The 21,883-nt window shown below is 40.9% G+C and overlaps 1 protein-coding gene across 1 annotated transcript in view; it reads left to right on the top strand.

Moving 5' to 3' along the window:
* Positions 1-21,883, top strand: part of CFAP61 (cilia and flagella associated protein 61) — a 281,876-nt gene that overhangs the window by 114,393 nt on the left and 145,600 nt on the right. The window contains exon 17 of the mRNA XM_079124251.1: positions 415-549. Coding sequence (XP_078980377.1) covers positions 415-549 — 135 coding nt within the window. The remainder of the gene's footprint in view (positions 1-414; positions 550-21,883) is intronic.

The raw sequence follows: 21,883 nt of genomic DNA, 5'->3' as shown, positions 1-21,883 counted from the left end.
TTTTTATCTACGTGTCTTCTTAAAGCAGCTTGTGCCAAACACACAAAGGTTAACAGGACACAGATAACACAACTTAATGGGGTCAAATCAAGCTGATTCATGATCACTATGGAGAAGAGCATCCTCCTGGGGAAAATACTTGTACTGAAAAATCCCATAAACCAAACCACTTGTTTATCTGTCATTCCCACAGAGATAGTAATGTAATTACTCTCGTAATTATCTTCATTAGTGTCAGGCATTATCTACAATTCATTCCTCTGCTCGAAGAGTATGTTTGTTTATTTGCTGATTTTTTTCCCCCTCTCCGACTTGGCGGAGTTAAGAGTTTTGTATTTGTAAAGCTGCACGCAGACATCTGTGCTGCGCCTCTCTGACATTCTCTCCCCTAAAATATAGATTGCTGTCTTTCAGTTCCAGAACCCCTACGCCCACTCCCTGACATCTGCCCTTCATTACTTGGTTCCCGTGCGACCACGACGACAGATTGTCTATCCTCTGGAAAAGCTTGGCATAAACGCTCCATCAAAGGCGGTCTCCAAGGATCCGGTGGGTAGCAGGGCGGCAGGCAGGGAGGCGCGGTGCCAGCTCCCGCGGGCTTGGCAGATGGGGTGGCAGCACTGTCTTCGCGGGAGCAGGCTGCTTCTTAATTACAGGGAACCTGGCGCTCATACCCTTACAGGCGGCGCCCTGCAAAGGCTCCCTGCAGCCTTTCCCCTCAAGTGGTTTTTTCACGGTAAGCCTGAAACAGTAGCCACATGATCCCACTGGGGGACACAGTGGGGACACCCCAGGTGCTGCTGTGTCCCAGGACAAATGGCCTACAGTCACCCTCCCAGCATATTTTAATTTTCTTTCCCCTTCCTCAAAAGCAGATTCCCTCTTCCAATCGATGTTTTGCTTTCAAGGCATTAAGTGGTCTTTTGCTGTTAGGACAAAGCTGATGGAGAAAACAGAGCTGGCTGCATTCAAGATGTTTGAATCTTAAGCTGTTTTTTTCTAAACTCCTCTGTGGGGAGTAAGGATGATTAACAGGAACATATTAGCTGCCCTGGGGTCACAGGAGTTTTTGACCTTAAAACGAATGGCTCTGGAATGACGGTGTTATGACCAGAATAGGAAAAGGGACTGGATGCCATTTTAAATGGAAATGTACGTGTGTACCTATAGACAACTGTTTTCAGTTTCTTAACTAGAAACCATAATTGTGTCAAGTTGACTAACATGGGCTTGTAGTTTTCATACCCATTTCCACTTAAAAATCAAGAGGAAAAAAAAAAAAAAAAAAACTCTTCTTGGGCTAAGATGTGTCTTTTGTCAGAGAGGAAAAAAGAAAAGTGAAAGTTTAAACATTCCAAATGTTAAGCCAAGGAGCTGCTCATCAGAGCGGGATGTGGTGCTCAGTTCTGTAGTAAGCTCATGGTCTCACTGTCATTCCTGCCCTCCACCCCACCCTGTGTGGCAGTCTGGGGGAGGGGGCTGCCACCAGGCCCATCTTAGCGGCAGCCCCCTTGGGTAACTGAGGTTGTTAAGTCCTACATTTATCTTTGTATTTGTAAAATAAAATCAATTCATTTATATTCTGATGAATTGTAAATTTTGAGACTGATAACAAATAACAATTCTTTTTTTTTTCTTTTGACATTTTATTGTGGAAAAAGGCAAGCAGATACAAAGATAAAGAGAATTACATAAAGCAGGGCTTCTCAATCTTTTCAAGATAGTCATCTTTCCACTTTCTTTCTTTCTTTACTTTCTTTCTTTTTAAGTGTACAATCCTCATAGAGTGACAGTTTTTTGAAAAGTGAATTCCTGGAAAAAAAAGAGTTTAAAAAGCAAAGACAGACAAAGATTCAAGTCCAATTATTTTATATTAGATTTTACAGACACAGAATTATTCTATCAAATGACTATAAAGGCTTCTGAATGCTTCTCTCAATCTCTATACATATGTCTTCAAGGACCAGTCACAGCACACGGGCACATATGTCCCACACCTTGAGTAGCACAAAACTCAACACTCAGCAGCAATGATTTTCCACTCTTGTCAATTTTGAATCTTCTTTCTCCTCACTCACTTTCCCTTCCTCCTATATCATTTTGAAACAAACCCTAGATACCTATCTTTGCATCCATAGGTCAGACATAGTAAGGTACACTGCACTATAGAGATGAAACATGCACCAGTCCATCTGGAGGACCAGGTGTTCTGTTTATATGTGAACATCCTGGGAATGGACTTCTTGGGGATGAGAACCACACCCACAAGTTTAATGCACAGACTGAGCCTTGGGGGTCAAAGAGGGTGTCTACATGCTGTATCTATCACTAAAATACAGCTTCTATGGAGTCATGCCAATTCTAGGAGAAGGGGCTGGTAGTAAAACGTACATGGATTCACCAAGCAGCTTCTGTATCATATCAAGGTCAAGATGAGAAATGCTGTCCTTTTGTAGGACAGTGAAATGCTGAGAAACCCTCAAACATAGAAGACCAGAGGAATGAGGCATGCATTAGTGGTGGCTATGGTTCCTGTGCCTTCAGCCAGCCCTCTGGAGGCATGAGTGGGGCTGCTGGAGCTGAAGGAGAGGCATATGGAGTAGTGGCAAGGAGCAAGAGCACACTTTTCTGAACATGCAGGAGCTCCTTCCTGCTCCCTCCCATTGCCCCTGGAATTTCCAGAGTTGGGCCACTTTGAGTGGAGCTAGAGCTCCAAGTAGGGAGAAAGACAGAGAAAACATTTTGTTTCATTAGAAATGATCCTATCATTGCTTCCCATGTTGCTATGATTTGAAATCACTTCTTCTCTTTAATAACCTTTTCCTTGGTCATTTCAGTTTGCTGTCTTCTCAGAGCCCTGGCATATCTTAAGACATAGCAGAGATGCATTGTCTAAAACCCTAAGGGATGGGTGGGAAAATGACAGTACTGATATTTACTTACTGCCTTGTGCTGTTGATTTTATTTACTAGTAAATTCTAATTTTTTGCTATTACTTATTGTACTCAATCTTGAGATAAGATTTTAGTAAAGATTAAGATTTAGCAAGGGACTGGGAATGTAGCTTGGTGGTAGAGTGCATGCTTAGCATGCATGAGACCCTGGGTATGATCCCCTGCTCTGCAAAATCAAAACAAACAAAAAGACTTACGGCTTACAAAATAAAATGCATAATATTAGGGCTAGGATGTAGTTAGATCACTTGTCTCCCAGATGCATATGACCCTGGATTTGATCCCCAGCACTGCAAAACAAATAAACTTTAAAAAGGATTTAGTAACAATATTAGAAATCTTAAAATCTCTAGCATAGGATATGGGATGGGCCTGAATATTCAAAAGTTGTATTATTTATTTTTTTTCTTTTAAACATTTTAAATAGTTTTAATTATTTAAAATGATTTCCTGAGATAAGTTGAGCCAAATATAATTTTTTAGGAAATATTTCCATATAGACCTAAATATATCATTTTGTTTGCAGAGCAATACTATTGCAGCAGTTGAAGTGGGTAAGGTTGAGCAATTGCCATTGCTAACTGAATTCCCTTTTCCTTTAAGTGTCCCACCCTTTCCCATCCATGCATTGAACTTCATCTAGGACCATCAGCTCCTTTACCATATCCCTATCATTTCTCTCTGGCCACTTGCCTTTCATACCTTTTATCCCATTTAAGGCATCTTAGAGTGACCATCCATTCCCTCGCTTTCACCTAGGAAGCCAATCTTCAACGGAACAGATCACTCCAGGCATGAGTAATGGGATAGAAAGCGTTTCATCTCAGTGGGTTGCCAATTTGAATCTGGCACAAGGCAGTGGTGATTGAAATTCATCACTGCATGGCAAGGCAGCATGCTCTCCCTCCCCACCCTGAGGCCCTAGTAGCTTCTGCCTAGTTTGGATGATAGGTGTCCCTGCCACACCACCTTTCCCTATCGTTTCTATTAATTGACAGTGCACTCTCTAGCAAGTCATAAGTAAGAACCTAGAAAATGCAAATGATATTCATCATATATTGCAGAAGTCAGGCTATAGGATGTGTAGTAATATCTTCACGGTCCACCAGTGTGAATTCATGGCTAAGAGAGAGGACTTTTTTCTGACTAATATCATCATTCACATATGGCCCTGAAAGATGACCTCTTATCTTGAATGAGTTATCCTGGTTTGTGTATTTACATTCTGAAAGTTATTAACATGGAATTTTTTTTGTAGTTGAATTTCCTACTTTTAAATGTTTTTATTGATAGTGCTTTTTAGTTATATATAATAGTGGGATTCATTTTGACATAATCGTACATGTGTAGAATAATAATTTGCTCCATTTCAGTCCCTAGAAGTTCCTTTAACTCTCCCCTCCTCACTCTCCCTGTTGCCCTTCCTCTACTGTCTTCCTTCTATTTATTGTTTTGTTAATAATTTATAATTTGTTAATTTATAGATATGCATAAAGGTGAATTCACTGTGGTATATTCATATATGTGCATAGCATAATTTGGTCAATTTCATTCTGCAGTTCTTTCCACATCTCTTCTCCCTCCCCTTCTATTCCTTTCATCTGTTCCACTGATATCTCTTCTATTTTCATAGGACACCCATTTTTTTCCCCTTATTTTGGTCTTTCTTCTGCATATGAGAGAAAACATTCAACCCTTGTCTTTTCTGAGTCAGGCTTATTTCACTTAGCTTGATCTTCTCCAGTTCCATCCATTTACCAGCAAATGTCATAATTTCTTTCTTCTTTGTGATTGAGCAAAACTTCATTGTTATCATGGACATTTTTTATGAAATGAATTATGGCTCACCTGCATAAGTACTATCAGAGAAAACTCAGAATTTGGCTTTATTAATTATGTGGCTGTTGCTAATTAAAGACTGCAGAGCAAGTTGCCCCATTCTTACTTTGCAGATGGTTCTGTGTACTAGTGTTGTTTTCTGCCTGCCTCCTGAGGGGGATTTAGAGTTGACTGAGACACCATCCCTGCCCTTGAGAAGCTGCCAGTTGACTTTCATCATTAATGGGGGATGGAAGAGGGTTTGCACTGACCTCTAGGGAACAAGAGCCTGGACTCAGGAGAGATAATCACACCACAATTAAATTCCTGTCTGTAGAGTTACCCAGAAGGGACTACCTTTGTGACTTTTGTCCCTGGTACTGCCTTCCTTCTAGTGGTTATTTAAAATAGGTATGATTTGTCATATTAAACTTCAGACATTTTGGTTTGAACCTAAACAGTGGCTACCCTTGCTTCATTATCAACAAAAGTTCATCATCCACTGCAATCACTTTAGTTCATCATATGGGTTTATAAAAGTGTTTCTAGAACTAGAGTGTGAACTGTTCTCTCTCTCATTCTTGCTCTCTCTCCTGAGAAATCATTCTTCCAGAGTTTACAGAGTGACCAACACTGTTATTTCTTTCTGATTATTTATTAGATTGTTTATTAGTGGTGGTCTGTTGAGGTCTCCACTAGTGAATTCTTTGGAGGTCTCCATTTGGATTTTCCATATTTCCCCTTTGTCCTTCTATAAAGAAAAATGAAAGTGTATTTAATCCTGCCCCCTTTCAGAGTGAAATGCTGGCCCTCCCTTTCCTGGTATGTGATCTCTCAGGAAGATGTCACTCACTGGCATTCAGTTACCCTTTGAATTGCCCCTTTTCATCTGGGCTGTTCTTCCCCAGTCCAGCTATAATTACCATCTGATGGACTGTTACTGGATACTGTTTCACTTGTGCATCTGCTGCCCTAGGAAATTGCATTATTCTCCCAGCACCTGCTAGATTTTCCCCAGCTTGTTTCCCAGCCCCTTCCTTAAACTTGGTAACTTTCACTGCTGTGGTTAGACTTCCCTTGGTTGCATGGTTGGTGTGTGTGTGTGTGTGTGTGTGTGTGTGTGTGTGTGTGTGGTGTGGTGTGTTTTTAAAATTCAGCTCTTCAGCATCTCCTTGGGAGAGGTTTCTAAACATGCAAACCCATATTTTTCACATCAAATAGGCACTGATCATTATCAATGTGACCATGGCAATGTTTCTTGAAATGAAATTAACCCACTTTAAGTCACCACCATGAGTCCAGTTTGTTCTTTTTAAGTCACTTCTCAGTCATTTCCTACATGTCTGTGCTACTTGTGGGAAATGCATTTCTTCTATGTATAGTGAACACTTTTCTCTGAGATTCTTACTATAATTTGTACAGATTCCTTCGTGAAATGCTTTTTGTCCTTCAAGCAATAGGGGTTGTATGGGCATTTCTTTCCTATTCTCTAAATACTATCTGGTTTAATATAAAATACAGTATATATGTGTATATCAAAATGACTTATATAAGCCAGTGGTTTCTTCTTATTTGCATCTTAATTCCTGCCCTTAGGAAGCTTATCAAGGAAAAACAACAATAGCTAATACTGTTATTACTGTGTATTGAATCTTGCTAAAAGTTCCCACATTGTCTTGTGTATTCTCGCATCAGCACTTGTAAATACTGTTGACTATCATCCTCAGTATACCTAAAAAAACACCAGGCTTGCAGGGAGGGCAGGTAAATGACTTGTTCGAAGGTTAATATGTTGACAGATATTCAGACTCAGCCCTGTTGATGAAACTCATACCATTAGCCACTACATATTTCTTATCTAAAAAACTGGAGTTCTGATATTATGGCTATTATAGGAAAAGCAAACCACAAAGAAGGAAGATAGTTTGGCATTGACCTTTTTTAATCTTCCAGATCTTTGGCACCAGCTACTTAATCAAAAGGTGACCTAGGGTTTCCTGTAGTGCAGTTTGGATTCTCCTCCTGGCAGTCATCCACTTGGGTTTGATCTGGGACCAGCTTGACTCTGGCTGGGGCAGGTTTGGAAGGAGAAGATATCTGGGTCCAGGTGGGTGCGCTAGGGTCAGATTTTGGATACCAGTGATTCAGGCTGACTGTAATTCTTTCTTTGTTGTTATTAGCACATTGCTACAAACTTTCAAAGTTATGGTGGCAGCTGCTCAGAAAAGAAGGGAAGAAATAATGACTCCCATGTGGAAGTTACATTATAAACTTTTCAAGATTCAGTTCCATTTTGTATGTGGCTTTCCAGTGTTCTTAGAAAGTGTCAAAGTAACCACTTTGGGGGGTAGAAGTGGAGGGGTGGACAGAATGTGAGCTAGTGTCGTAATCAATAAGCCCTGAATGTTGGACAGTGACAGGGTGGTGAAAACGGAGACCTTCAGGGTGTGATAAGAGATAAAATTGTAAAAAGGAACTTAGATCTCAATATTATCATAAAACAATCCTACATCCTTATCCTCATTTTCTAGAATAGATATTGAAGCACAGTCCTCGCCCCAACAGCTTTATTAAGATATGAATCATATACACATCACACAATTCACCCATTTATGTTGCACAATTTAATAGGTGTTAGTAAACTCTCAGAATTTTGCAACCATTACCACTATCTAATTTCAGAACATTTTTATCACCCAAAAAAGAAACCTGTGCCATTTAGCAGTCACATTCTTATGTCCCCAGCTTCCTATCCCCTGCCTCAAGTCACCATTCATCTACTTTCTGTCTCTATGAATATACCTATTCTGAACAATTAATAGAAGTGGACACTTCATACAGTTTTGTCGTAGTCTGTGACTGGCTTCTTTCACTCAGCATGTTCTCCAAGTTCATCCATGTGGTAGCCATGTATCTGCCTTCATTCCTTTTTTTCCATTTATTTTTTTTGGGGGGGTGCTTTGTATTGAACCCAGGGCCTTGTGCTTGTAAGGCAAGCACTCTACCAACTGAGCTATATCCCCAGCTCCTTCATTCCCTTTTATTGCTGAACATTCTATTGTACGGATGATACCACATTTTATTTATACATTCACCAGTTGATGGACATTTGAATTGTTTCCAGTGTTTGGTTGTTATGAATAATGTTGTTATGAAAATTCATATACATGTTTTTGTGTGAATGTATGTCCTCATTTCTCTTGAGTGGAATACCTAGGAGTGGAATTGCTGTGCCATATGGTAACTCTCTGTTTAAAATTTTGAGAAACTGCCAAACAATTTTCCAAGGGGGATGCACCATTTCACATTCTGTCATTCGTAGATCAGTTTAGTATTCTGGTTAGTAAATGGCAAAATGCTGGTCAACTTAAGGCCACAGATAGGCAGGGTACCTTACTCTTTAGTTTCAACAGTAGAATTTTCCACCACTCCAAGAGAGCTTTTTACACACATTTGAGCCCACACCACCAATGATAGCTTCAGTTTTTGAACACAGAGATTTTTCTAAAATAAATTGTCCCCTGCTCTTCTCTTCCCTGTTTTCTCCTTCCTCATCAGCCTCTTGTGGTCCTGCGTGGGGGCACTTATTTAGATGAGATCAGGTGACAAAGAAAATGCTCATCCAAACACAGGAGTAAAATGAAGGACTTTCTGGTTTTTTTAAGCTACCAACATATCCTTTATTTCAGTTCACCTTTAGAGATGTTACTGCTCTTAAAAAGGGCTGCCAAGTCTCTCAGCAGAAAAAGAAAAAAAATCCTAAGGCTTTCCTGGATGCTGATAGGGTTCTTGCCACAACTTAGTGTGCGTGCGTGTGGTGGGGGGATGCATTCTGTTCCCTGCAGAGCCAGGGTAATGACTGCTATGGAGGTCCAGAAATGCCCAGGGACATATCAGCTGCCTACTGAAGAGCTCTGAAAGACCAGCAGTGGAGCAAGGGTTCAAGGTGGACCTGAGCTCCTGGCCAGTTCAGGCAGGAACTGGCCTTCGAAGCTAAGTGACTGCTCCAGAATCTGCCTTCAGGGAGGAAAGGAATGGCAGTGCCTACGTGAGGCTTTTCTTTGTGTATTTTAGAGTAGCTGAGGATATAAATAGCAAAGGAGACCATTACAGCTGCAGATGCGATGAGGGAAGTCACAACTTTTGCCCCTTGATTTCAAATAAATATGTCATGACCAAAAAGCATTTATTTAAGGTAGAAATTTTAGGGAAAAAGCAATAAAGAAAATCAGTAAAACCTGTTGTCCTTCTATCTGTGGGTTACCTTCATTAATATTTTGGTGGTTTTACCTGTAGATCATTTTCATTGAAAAAAAAAAAAAAAACCACCCACATAAATATGGGGTTATAATGCTTTGAAATATTCCTTTTCCCTGAATTACGTTATAGATATCTTTACGTATTACTGAGGACTCTAAAGTGACTGTGCAGTTTTTCATTGACTAGCAAAGCTCAATATTTGTTGAAAGAACATTTCTTATTTTATGCCAGAGTGTGCATTGCATGCTTTCATGGGCCATCTTGTTTCACTCTTGTACAAGTTTGTGTGTAATTTTTCTCCAGTTTGCAGTGGGGGAAACTGAGGAAAGGGGAGATTTGGGAATGCAAGTGAGCGTTAACCCAGCAGGACTTGTTGAAATAATCACAGAGTCACTTGATTTCTGTCCTGTGAATGCACTCAGTGTGGTTGGGGTTTCTCCTGTACCCAGATGGGAAGTGGGCAAGTCCTGTGACTTTTCTGGTCAATTTTAGGTAATTAAAGTTGTGTGGGTCACTTCAAATCACAGCACACGATCTTAATTCCATCAAACGTCCAATTTCATTTTCCGTAATGATGAAAACTAAATTTTCATCCAAAGGTCAGACTTCTCCATCCTGTGGCGGAAGCCAGCTAACTGTGTATAGGAACAGTTGGAGGAGAACAGGGAGTTTCTCTTCTCTCTCTCACCATGCCTCTTCCATTTGGTTAGTGGTGTTTTATTTATTTATTTATTTATTTATTTATTTATTATGCCTGTTAGTTTCTTCCTCTTATTTTGTTGTATTTTGGGCCCTTCTGAAATTGGGGCCAAGGCAGGGAGAAACAGGGCTGGGAAGCTGGCAAGTCTACTCTTGACCTCTCCTGTCCTAGGACAACCCCTGCTCTGTGGGTCAGCAGACTCTTTTCTTTACAGCACGATTGTGAAATGTCTTTAGATATTCCCAGCCACTTTCCAGTTTTCCTATCTTCCAGGCAATGCAGTCCTGCTTTGACACCTGAGTCCTGACTCCTGAGGTGACCAAAGGACCTGACAAGAACTTAGAAGTAAGGAAGTTTATTTAGGACTCATGGTTTAAAGGTCTCAGTCCATATGTTACTGGAAGCTTCCTCCTTGTCCCCAACTCAATAATGAGGTCATAAGTTTTGAGAAAAAGGAAAAAGAAGGTTTATTGCTTTGCTGGCAAAAGAGAAGCGCAGGGAACTCCTGTCTCAGAGGCTGTGACTCTGCCCATCAGGGAACACAGAGGGTTTTTAAAGAAGAGAGTCATTTCCAGGTGTTCCCTGTGGGGGATTGTGATTCACTTGTTAATTTGAGAGATAGCCCTTTCTTAGATCTTCGGTGCCATCTCTAAAATCTGAATTACTTGGTTCCAGTGGGGGGTGTATGCAGATAACTCTGCATAGGAAGGGAAAAATGCATTCTTGCTCCCCACCCTCAGGTTAGAGAGGGGGAAAGGGAGAAGAGGAAAAGAAAACATGTATGTCCATCTTAAAATAAAGCTCAGTGCAGACCAGCAAGGGCTACAGTCAAAGCATGAGGTGGACCACTGTTACACATAGACAGCCAACTCCATAGCTCTTGGCCCAAAGTGGACATCAGGGTGGAAGGGCATGGTGGAGGAAAGCAGCTCAGGACATGGCAACAGGAAAGCAGAGAGATCCTCTTCTTACCAGGGTCAGAATATATATCCCAAAAGGTGTGCCTCCTCCAGTCACACCCTCCCTGCCTATAGTTACAACCCAGTTAATCCGTTCTAGTGGATTAAGCCATCCATTAAGTTACACCTCTCAAAACTCATTTTGTCTCTGAACTCTCTTGCATTTTGGAGGATATCACATATCTAAACCATAACATCATCCTACAGGAAGGACCTCGATAGAAGTTTCTGTCTCTGATGTTCAACCTATCAGTCAGTACAGGTTACCTCCCCTTTGGGTCCTTCAACAGCCACTGGGCTACTCATCATGGCCATTAGGTTTCTCAGGAGGAATCACACTCACCCTGTTGTGCCCAATAAGTAGGGAACTCAGGTGAAACTCTTGTAGGGCCCCAAAACTCTGTGACTTGAGGCCAAGGACAAGGCAAATCCCACCTCTCCTTTTAAAGGTGGATGAGGGAGAGGCAGGGGACTCAGAGAACATCAGCAGTTCTTAGTGAAGAAATTTTCAGAAAACATTTTCTTACATCGATCTTCTAACCCTTTTATGCCTCCATTTTCCTTTAGGGTTTAGAAGTCAGCTAAGCAGGGCTTGCCCACCCACTTCAATATTTTTCTAAGAGGGGCTCCTGTGGAATGTAGCGCTTATTGTCTTCATGCCTCAGAGTTCCCACTTGACATTAACTTGCCTGAAGCTGTGCACCTGCTAAATCATGGCTCTGAAGTGAGAAGTTTGACCCCAGAGCCAAGGCTCACCGTGGTTGATATCCAGTTACCTCACATTGGTCACCTAAGTTCTTATTCAGATTTTTATAACTGATGCTACCATATCTATGCTTATTACTTTTGGGCACATTTGTGACCATTTCCTTTGAAATAAATACCTAGAAAGGCTCGAAATTAAAGCAACTACTCTTTCCAAATTGTACTAAGTTTTTACAATTTGAAAATGAAAACTTATGATTCCTGACTTTAAAAAGATAATTCATATTGGCAATATGGTACTTTATCTAAGGAAACCATCAACATACAGATAACCCTCTTTTTTTATTGTCAGATAAAGACTTTTAGGACAGGTGATCAGGTGTGCAAAATGGTGAGTGTTCTGCCTTCATTCTGGCTGATAGGAGGAGAAAGTAACCTCCATGAATTCTATGTAAATTTAACTGTTTAAAGTTTACATGGAGTCCATTCTAGAAATCCCCCCGCCCCCCTTTCTCTTTCTTTCTCTCTCTCTCTCTCTCTCAGGGGGACTGGGAAAACAAGACATCTCAGTTCTCAGGAGCTCCTGGACATGGAATCTTGTGGCCTTTGGGATGGAGTTGCCTGTTCATGGGCACTGCCTATTCTCACAGGCACACGTTGAGCATAAAGTTTTAAACTTTTGTTCTCCAGGGCTGTTGGTTCTCATCCTGACCTCCATTCCACAGCCAGCCCTCAGTGCCTTCGATAGTAGGATTCCCTCTTCACAGGCTTAAAACTTGTTGGGTCTGGCATTTGTTGGCAGGAGCTCGGATGCTTTTTCTGGAGCATGGATGCAGATGTGCTCTCTCTCTCTCACTCCCCACTGCTCTGGACTTCGGGAAGCTTGTGACCTGCCTCATTCTTTCTGATCCTACACCTCCCTCAGTCATCTCCACCCTACTTTCCCCAAGACAAGGATTCATGAGGGAAGTCCCCACAAGACACAGCCTCCTCTATTCTCATGTTCTCCAAAACCTTTGTGGGAACCCTTCCTTTCTCGTTTATGGCCTTAACCAAAGGAAAGGAGAGGTCTGTACTGGATTTCTCTCTTTCCCTCTGACTGTCTTCCTTTTTCCAATCTTCAGACAATGGTCTCTACTATTACCATTTATTCTAAAACCTGTCCTTTGAGGTATTAACTCTGACTTCTAATATACAAAGTCATGTTTTCAAGACTCAAAACCTCTTCACAACCCATTGTCTGACTTGGAACAAAAGAGCACACACTGACCCATTTTCTCTGCTAGGGTGTGTCTTTCCAAAGGCCCAGTGTCCCCTGGTTTCTGTCTGAAGAGTCAGGTAATGTCCTGAGTCAACAGGGACTTGGCAGGCATGAAACACATCTATTAATATAAAAATAATACTCAGCTACAATGATAGCAGCAGTATGCACATGGACTGCAGAACAAGAAGGCCCCATAAGGCTGGCCAACACTTGCTTGACCATGGAAGAATTATAAAAAGACAAATCCTCTCATTATGAAGTGATTTTATATCCATAGATACATATATTATAAAGTATCAGAATTTTTACTTTTAGATCTCTCCATTAAAATTTTTACATTCTGGTTTTAAAAAAATAAGGTATGCTTTCTTGGAATATGTAAAAGACCGGGGGAAAAAACTCAGAACTAGACAGGTTTTATAATCAAATTGAACTCAGGTAGGTTAAAAGAATTCTATAATTTAGTAATTTTCATAAAGTAGTCCGAGTTTACATATCATCCTTATTTATACACTCCTCAAACCTTGAGGGAAAATGGCATCTGAGTTCATTGGAGGCAAAGGATTAAATGGGTCTTGGAAAGAGAAGTGCCCACTTATCTGGGGGCATGGCATTCCCACTCAGGGTTGCCCAGGAGGACTTGGCAAAGGGAACAGAGCTTGCCTTCCACCTGGGTGTCGCCCTCATTAGAGATGCAGCTTGAAGCCCTCAATCCTCAGTCCTCAGGCTGCTACATTCTCTAGGACTGAACCACTTAAGAATCAGATTGACCTTTATCCTCAGTGTTGCCTCAAGACCATTAAGCTTCCTGATGTCATGATCTCCATAGTAACCAGCTTAGTAAGCAAGGAGAAAACTAAAAAGGATGACTAAAGTGGGGGGATATAATAAATAAGGGATGAAAATAGCATGAGATCCATAAAGGCTTTTTAATAACAAACATGACTCAACATGACTTAGCGTAGGCAAGCACGAGCCATCCAGTTGGTTGAAACCCAAGGCAATATACCTAAATCACAAAGTATACATCACTCCCACTTCTTGTGCTTTTTAATCATGTCTCTGGATTTGTTTGGTTTGTATGTTTGTTTTTTTTTTTTTTTTTTTTTCAGTGCATTGAAATTATCACCATGGTAGTCATTGTAATCGAGGTTTTTATGACAGTGTATGGATTTAACCAAAAGGAGCTGTTTCCAGGGAGCTAGTCTCAGGCAGATCTTTTATTCACCAAAATCACCCTCATTTCCACCTCTGTCCATGGATCCTCAAGATGGTGCTTCCATGAAACCAGAGTTAATGGTCAATTTAAAAATGGAACTGGATATTATCTGCCACAAGAACACCATTAAGGAGTTTCCCAAACATGATCTGAAAGTGTCCCACAGAATTATATACCATAGGGAAGTATTTTAGTCTGTTTACTAGAGAGGATCCATCCCCACACACAGAGTCCTTGGTCACCCTGTGTTGGTAGAACCAAAGCTTGTGCCCCCTGCCCCACTGTGTGACTTCCAAGAGCTCACCACTCCCATCATGACAGGAAGACAGCTGCAGATGGAGGCATGTCAGGGTCATCCAATTCATCTCAAAAGAAAGAGCAAATGCCAGAGGCTGAAAGAGTTGGGTGTCTGGATTCGATTCCATGTCAGTACCCTGCTCATACCCCTGGTTCTTTGTTCCATTATCTTCTCCAGTAGAGGCACCTGGTTTGACAGGGGCTCTTATCACCACCTCTTCCCTCTCCCCACTGTGTTCTGTTCTGTGATAGTCTTCTCAAAGGGATGCTGCTTAGTGCCCAGGAACCCTTGTCCCCACTCAGAGCAGCCTGCCAACACCCCCCATTCCCTAGAGCATGAAGAGAGACATACTCAAATGCATGAAAAGTGCCTTGGTTTCTTTTTCCCAGTTGGCCTACCCTTTTAGGACCCATCCTATTAGAAAGCAGTTGGAATACGCAGGGCCCAAATTCCAAAAGAATCTCCAGGCCCCTTGGGTAGTCAAATTGACCTCTCTGTGCCCTGCCCCCCCCCCCATACACACAAAGTACACGCACTTCCCACAAGGTGCCACACAAATATGTCTCTGGAGAGGTGATCACATTCCTCACTTCAAGCATATCTACATTTCATCTCCTCCCAGAGTGGGGTGTGTGACAGTAGCCTGATTCTGCGATCCACCTCTGCCCCACTGATGCTGGTTCTCCCCAAGAGCCAGGTTGCTCCACCAGAAGCAAGGTGGGACTGTCTCTCTCTGAGCCTTCTTTCTGCCCCACCACACCATCTTCTAGGTATTCCCCTTTTTGCCCACAACTCTGATACACACCCTGGTTTATATCTGCCTGACAAGTAAGAAGGGAACATCGGAAGTCTCACATATTGGTCACCCTCTATTTCTGCCTGGACAGGCTCTTTTGCCTAAACTGTGACCCAGGGCCTATTCTGCATTGCTGGTCAAGAAGGTTGGAGATGGAGAACTTTGATGTCACTTGCTCAATCCAAATTCATTGTGTGCTAATCACCCATGGTGGGCACTGTTGTTTGCACCCATGGCACGGTCCTAAAAACGTGAATAAGTCCCTGTCACCTGAGTGTTCATATTCTGGGGTATGCACCAAGCATGCATGGTGTCATGAGGAAGCAGGTGTCATCAAGAAAGCCAAGAGAAGCAAGATAAGTGGGGGCAGACAAAACCCCTCTGTTACATGTCATTGAAGTAGAAACTTGACTCCGTGGGGATGGGTGTGTGGGGCCAGAAGAAGAAGATACTACTTCTCCCAGCAAACCCCGCAGAATCTGCACCGCCTGTGAGCCTGTCTCTTACATGGGATGGTTCCATACAAACCAACAAACACAACTTTGATGCTTCTGGTTTTTATTTCATAGTTATTTTTAAAAAATTTTACAAAGCCCATCAGATGCAATTCAATTATGTTCTTCATACAAACCCTTTCGTTCTTTTTAACCCTCCACAGCTTGCACAAAGTACAATTTGAACTGTATGATTTTAACTCTCCTTGAAGCTATCATATATATATATATATATATATATATATATATATATATTTTTTTTTTTTTTTTTTTTTTTTTTTTTTTTTTTGTACTGGGGATTGAACCCAGGGGCACTTAACTACTGAACCACATTCCCAGCTCTTTAAAATATTTTATTTAGAGACAGGGTCTCACAGAGTTGCTTAAGGTCTTGCTAAGTTGCTGCACCTGGCTTTGAACTGGTGCTCCTCCTGCCTCAGCCTCCTGAGCCACTGGGATTACCAGCATGTGCCCTGTGCTGTGCTCATTTCTATTTTAATAAAAGGGGTGGGTGGATCAAGCCAGTGGACTCTGATAAGAGTTTAGAATTTCAGGTGTCCAGATGTTTGGAAATGGCTAAATATCTAACCTCCATGGCAATTAGCTTCCGGAATTTCTAGTGAGGACATTGTATCTGTTGAAGAAAAAAAAAAAAAAAAAAATGACAAAGTAACTGCCATTTTGATGGCTCTACTTGACAGATGTTTAGAGTATAGAAATCTATGTATTATTGAATAATTCTTTTTAATATGCTCAAGAATAAGCAATTTGTAAGCCTGTTTACATTCTCACCATCTGGGTACATTCTGTCACCCATCTGTTTCATATAATTATGTAATTATCAATATAAGGAAAGAATAGGTGATATAATTAACAACAACAACCAAAAAAACCAACTGATCCACACTGAAGAGTAAAAATGACATGCGCTGGTTGAATGGCTTTTTGTTTCTCACCCTTCATTGTTGATTGTTATTTTCACACCCTTTGGGGAGAACTGTTTTTGCCACAGTGTGTGATTTTCCCTCTTTCTGTCTCTTCCTGTCTCTGACATACTGTCTGACTCTCTCTCCTTTACACACGCGCATACACGTGCATGCATGAGCACACACGCACCATATCTACCTCTTGTGCAGAAACTGATTTTAAAAAGTATTATGGGAGCCAACACAACTTTGAAAGAAACGAGCACGGCCTTTTAAGTATTATGCATTGGTTCTCTCCCTCTGGGAAAGCCCTTATAGTCATTTCCAGAGGATATAACATAAACCACTAGAAGTCTAGGAAAATTTTAAATTAATTAGTGACAGATGGAAGGACAGGGTAAGTGTGTGGCCCTTCAATACAGAATTTGTACTGCTTTAAAAAAATTCCCATACTTAATGCTTTTGTTTTAAAATCAAGGCTCAAGCCATATATCTTATTTCAAAATAGGATGCAAACCCCAGTGGGTTCACTTCTGCATAATCCCATTAAAGTTAGTCCTTGAAGTAGTTCCTTTGTGTCATGGAGGCTTGTGGGCAAGCAGATGAAACTCAGGTTACTTGCTCCCCAGGGAACCTCCCCTGATGCTTAGGGACAGCAGTGGAGCGACAGTGGGCACCTGTTGTTTGACCAGACCCTACTCTGGAGTTCTCCATCATAACTTGGAACCAGTAATGGGTCTGTATTCATGGAGGGGCATCACAGTGATCTTTCCATTCCTTGGTCACCCTACCCCTGGGTCATGTATTTGATCTCCTGAGGATGGATGCTTCCCATAAAACCTGTATCCAGCAACAGAGGAAGCCATCATTGCAGATGCAAGGTCTTGACCAAACCCTGGATTTCAGTCCCAAGACAAGCAAAGAGGGGGCATGCCCTGGACCCATGTAGATGCTAGTCACTATTAAGGATGAAGGCAGAAAATCTTAGCACTTCCTTCCACTGATTCAAAATTTGGAAACAGGGTTCACATCCCAACCTCCTGCTATATATTGCTGAACATCTTGCCCTCATCCCCAACAGGAATCCTGCCTTCTAGAGTGCTTTCACCTGCTTCCTCTTTCAGGTGTGTTCATGGCAGGTGGAGGGATAGTTGAGAGAGAAGGAAATCCATGAGGTGCAGACCCACAAAACTACAAAGGCTTTCTAAGCAATAACTTTCACCAAGAAACTAAACCTCACTTACACACCAGCATGGGAATCTCTTGTTCAGTCACTTCTTAAATTCTGCCCAGATCTATAAATATAACTCCCGCCCCAAACAGTGCAGCTTTTTTTGCCAGGGCTTAGTCTGTGTCATCTTGCAAGGTGACAATTTTACCTGTTGAGATTGGCATCTTGTGACAGCCTTTTGATGGCACAGACTCTGTTCAAGCTTTGCTTCTGATTAACTTTCCAAGTGAAAACTTTATATAAGGGCAGCCACTAGAGAGTCTCCACCTTCATTGTTCCATGTCCAGCAAAAAAGTATATAAGTAGTTCCCACCAAAGTTTCTCTTTGTTCCTTTGAATCAAGCATTATTCTTTACTAAGTCCTCCATGAAGCCAGTAACCATCTTCCAATCTATCTGCATTTTTAATTACTTCCTTGAATGTCTTTTCTTAAAGCAATGGATACTCATAAAACAAGCATACAGAAGAAAATTATTGGCATGCTATGGCAGAGTATTTTAAAGGAATAGAATTGGGGACAAATGTGGCAAAATTACTTGAGGGATTTTGTTGGTTTTGACTTTATATTTGTTTCCTGAATCTAAAATTAAAATTATTTAATTGTAACCATAACAGACTAATCCATTAAAGATCTTAAAGGGAAAAATACCAGTTGATTCCTAAAGACCTTTCTTTTGCCATTTCTAGTTTTGAAAGGGTTCTAGTAATGATTTTTAAAGAAACATTTCAGTTATATTTTTTAGCATTCCTTTAACAAAAGAGCTTAAAGTGATTCTCAAGAGAAAATTATTATGAGTATTTACATATACATAGTCATGTTCAACTAAAAGAAAGAAATGAAAAAAAATCCTTGTGTTCTATACCAAACCATATTAAAAATCATTAAAGCTTAGACTAAACAATTTTCATTTAACCCTCAAAAGTGGCATTAATTTTTCAAGTAGTAACTGTTGCTTAAGATGCTATTGTGTCTGTGTGATAAATGTTTAATGATTTGGTAGTACATGCATGGCTTAAAATCCATTATTTATTGCACCTTTGCTTGCCTGGCAAAGGTGATGATTTTATAGCCCCAGCAGTCATGCAAACACATTTATACCAAACCGATGACTGATAATAAATTTCCTTACTGTAAATGTCAGTGGGTTTCATGTGTTGCTGCCATTACATCTTGTTTGGAAGCCGAATGCTACACAGTTATGGGAAGCGCCAGATGGTGTCATTAACAAGAACGCTGGGACTGTTTACCACTGACGTGCATGTGAGAAATTAAAAGTACGTGACCTATCTTTACACTGAAGCGTGATGTCAGTGGTGAACGGGTGTTAATTACGGAGCAATATGCTTGCCGACTCCCATCCCACTCAGAGGGGTTTTAGGGGATTTGGGGGGAAATGGTTTGTGTTTGGATATAAACGGAATGAGCAAAAGGGGAAAATATCCCTAGGACTCTTGTTTGATTTTGCATTTGTAGGCTCATGTTCCCTGAAAGTCACAGCTGCTGGCCTCACATGAGGGTTGCACTCATGGGCAGCAACCCCAGCTCCCACCAGGACTTCTAGGCAAGGTGAAGCCTTTTGTGCTAATTAATTACAGCACTATTGTGTTCATGTATATTTGCTTTTGTTTTCGTAACTTCAAAGATTTTAAATACTAATTTGGACGAGTGTCCATTGAGAGCATAGAATTTTTTTTTTTTTTTTTAAAGTGCTATTAAAGCCACCAGGAATCAATGAGAAAGGAAACAGTGAAAATTTTCTGTACTGATCTCTCTCATTCCATGAGCGGAATTTGCAGCAGGACTAAGACCTTCATTTTCCCTGCCCTAATGTGAAATATGTGAATGCCTGAAATCAGCCTCCGAATGTTCTATTAAAATATATCTCTAACTTTTGTTAGAGAGGAGCCACTCCCATTTATTGTATTTCAGCCTTCTTCCTGTTGAGGTTTCTGCTTAGCTGTCTGCCAAGTTCTCTCTTCATTTTAATTTAAAAAGAAGGTGGATTTATTTTATTCCTCCCTCCAAGTCCTTCACTGGAACCAAGAGGCAATCCTATTGATGCTGACCACATTCCTTTGAACTTTGTTTGTAGCCTTAGCATACTCTGTAGGAATTTTCAGAAAGGCTTATTCTTTCAAAACATTCATTGTACATTGCTTTTACAAAAGCTCGGGTGAGCCTTTTGGTGTGCGGAATTTTAAAGTCATGTGAAAGAGAATACAAACCATTGTTTGCATTGAGATGAAAGAGATATGCTTAATTTCTTCAAACTAAATCAGAGATACAATTGGATGTCAACAGAAGTAGTGAGGCTACTTGAAATGCTGGGAGGCACATATTAGATGCTAGAGTCACACATGTTAGCTTGCTCACTGGACATGTAAGGGTGCGTTGAAAATATCTAGGGGCAAAAATAAAGAAATGGTGGGAAGAGAGCAATATTGGCAAGTTGTATCTTTATAACAGCACATACTTGGACAGAAGTTCTCAGAAAAATGAATTTTCTACTGCTGTCATTTCCCAGCAAATGAACCAGAGACTTAAGCCAACAGTGCAAATATAGCCACTAACCCTGACCTGAGCCACAGCTTATCCGCTGGGGGAATACAAGTTCTCATCTTATTCTCTGTTCGGAGATTTACCAAGTAATATTGGCAAATGGGAGGTGGCAGCATGGACACAATTGGCCATCAGCCTTCCCTCCCTGCCTTCTGTCCTGACCCCTGCTCCTTCCCTTGTGTCCTTTCTGTGGCTGTTTCTTATACCCACACATGCCCTTTCACCTTTCCAAGGCCTCTCCCAGGACATCATCTGCAAACCCATTCATAAAGACTGATTGGTACTTCAGGAGATGTGTTGTACTTCCAAATCCTTGCCCTGGCTCTTTCTTCTCTTTCAGAAATTTGTTCTCTGCCTTGTCCACCTGGAAATACCCCTATTGATGCTTCCAGATCCAGCTCAGCTGTCACTTTCTCCTGGAGGCTTCCCTAACTTTCCTTGCCATCCTAGGCCAGCTTCAGTAGACCCATGTCTTCCCAGCTGAGTAGAGAAGAAGGGCCTAACTGAGCGTAGCCCACACCACCAACCCAAAGAACCATGAACTAAATGAATGCTTGTTCTTTTATCCACTACCTTTTGGATTGCTTTGTTATGCAACAGTAGTTTCCATTTTGTTTGCTTGTTTGTCTGTCTCTCCACCTAATGAGAATTCCTTAAAGACAGGAAGTATAGTGTACACTCTGTATGCATTTGTTGACTTAAACTCTCTGCTCAAGTTTTGATGGTAAAACTTCAGGAGACTGGGAGGTTATCTCAAAGCCTCAGAATCACTGCTCACATGCACTTACCCTTTTCACCAACTAGTTAGACCTGCCTTGTTGCTAGTATTAAAGAAAAGATAGCAGGCTCAAAATGGAGTCACTCATGCTCAAGTCCCACATTACCAAAGTGAAATCTGTACTGTTTATTTATAAGATTTGACCTTCTGAGAAATGAGAAAAGAGATGGCAGACAATTCCATTAAGTGAACAATATTTTCCTTACAGCTCTGTAAGAATAGTAACCTTGAAATGACCAGTGGGTTATTGGTTCATCATTCCTACTTTCCTCCTTTTTTTCCCTGCCTATAGAACTCACCCACTCATATCTTTGAAACTCAACTTATTAACATTTTGTTGACACTAGAATATTGATTTCATCCAAACTTTTTTTTCAGAGTTGCATCTCTAGTTGGGGAACTGTCTCTGTGACATAACTCTTGGCTATTTGTGTGTTGTTTCTGGTGCTATAAGGGCAGAGAGATTCCAGCCCACCCTCAGGGTATTAAGTGCAAAATATTTTAAAGCCTGCTACGAAACCGCAACTTGGATACCTGTAAGATCTTGGATACTTATAAGAAAATGCTATTTGTGCATCTCATTCTCGCTCTCTTTCTCTCTCTGTCAGTACTGAGGATTGAACATAGGCCCTCATGAACACTAGGCAATTGCTCTGCCCCTGAGTGACATCCTCAGCCTCTGTTTGTGCATCTCTGATATTCTACACACATTCTTCATAAACTACTCTCTTATTTTTAGAAGGGCCAACAACCAGTAATACAACTTTTTTAGTTTAACAAAAACCTTAGAATACATTTAACATAGACTACCTTGTGTAGTCTCTGATTTCTTACCTTAGCATTTAGACATTCACGGTCAAGGTCTATATTATAATCATATGTAGATATGATGTGATAGTGTGATATAAGAAATATATAGTT

The sequence above is a fragment of the Sciurus vulgaris genome (genome assembly GCF_902686455.1).
Source record: "Sciurus vulgaris genome assembly, chromosome: 2".
Lineage (NCBI taxonomy): Eukaryota > Metazoa > Chordata > Mammalia > Rodentia > Sciuridae > Sciurus > Sciurus vulgaris.
This window is presented reverse-complemented; position numbering and strand designations above follow the sequence as displayed.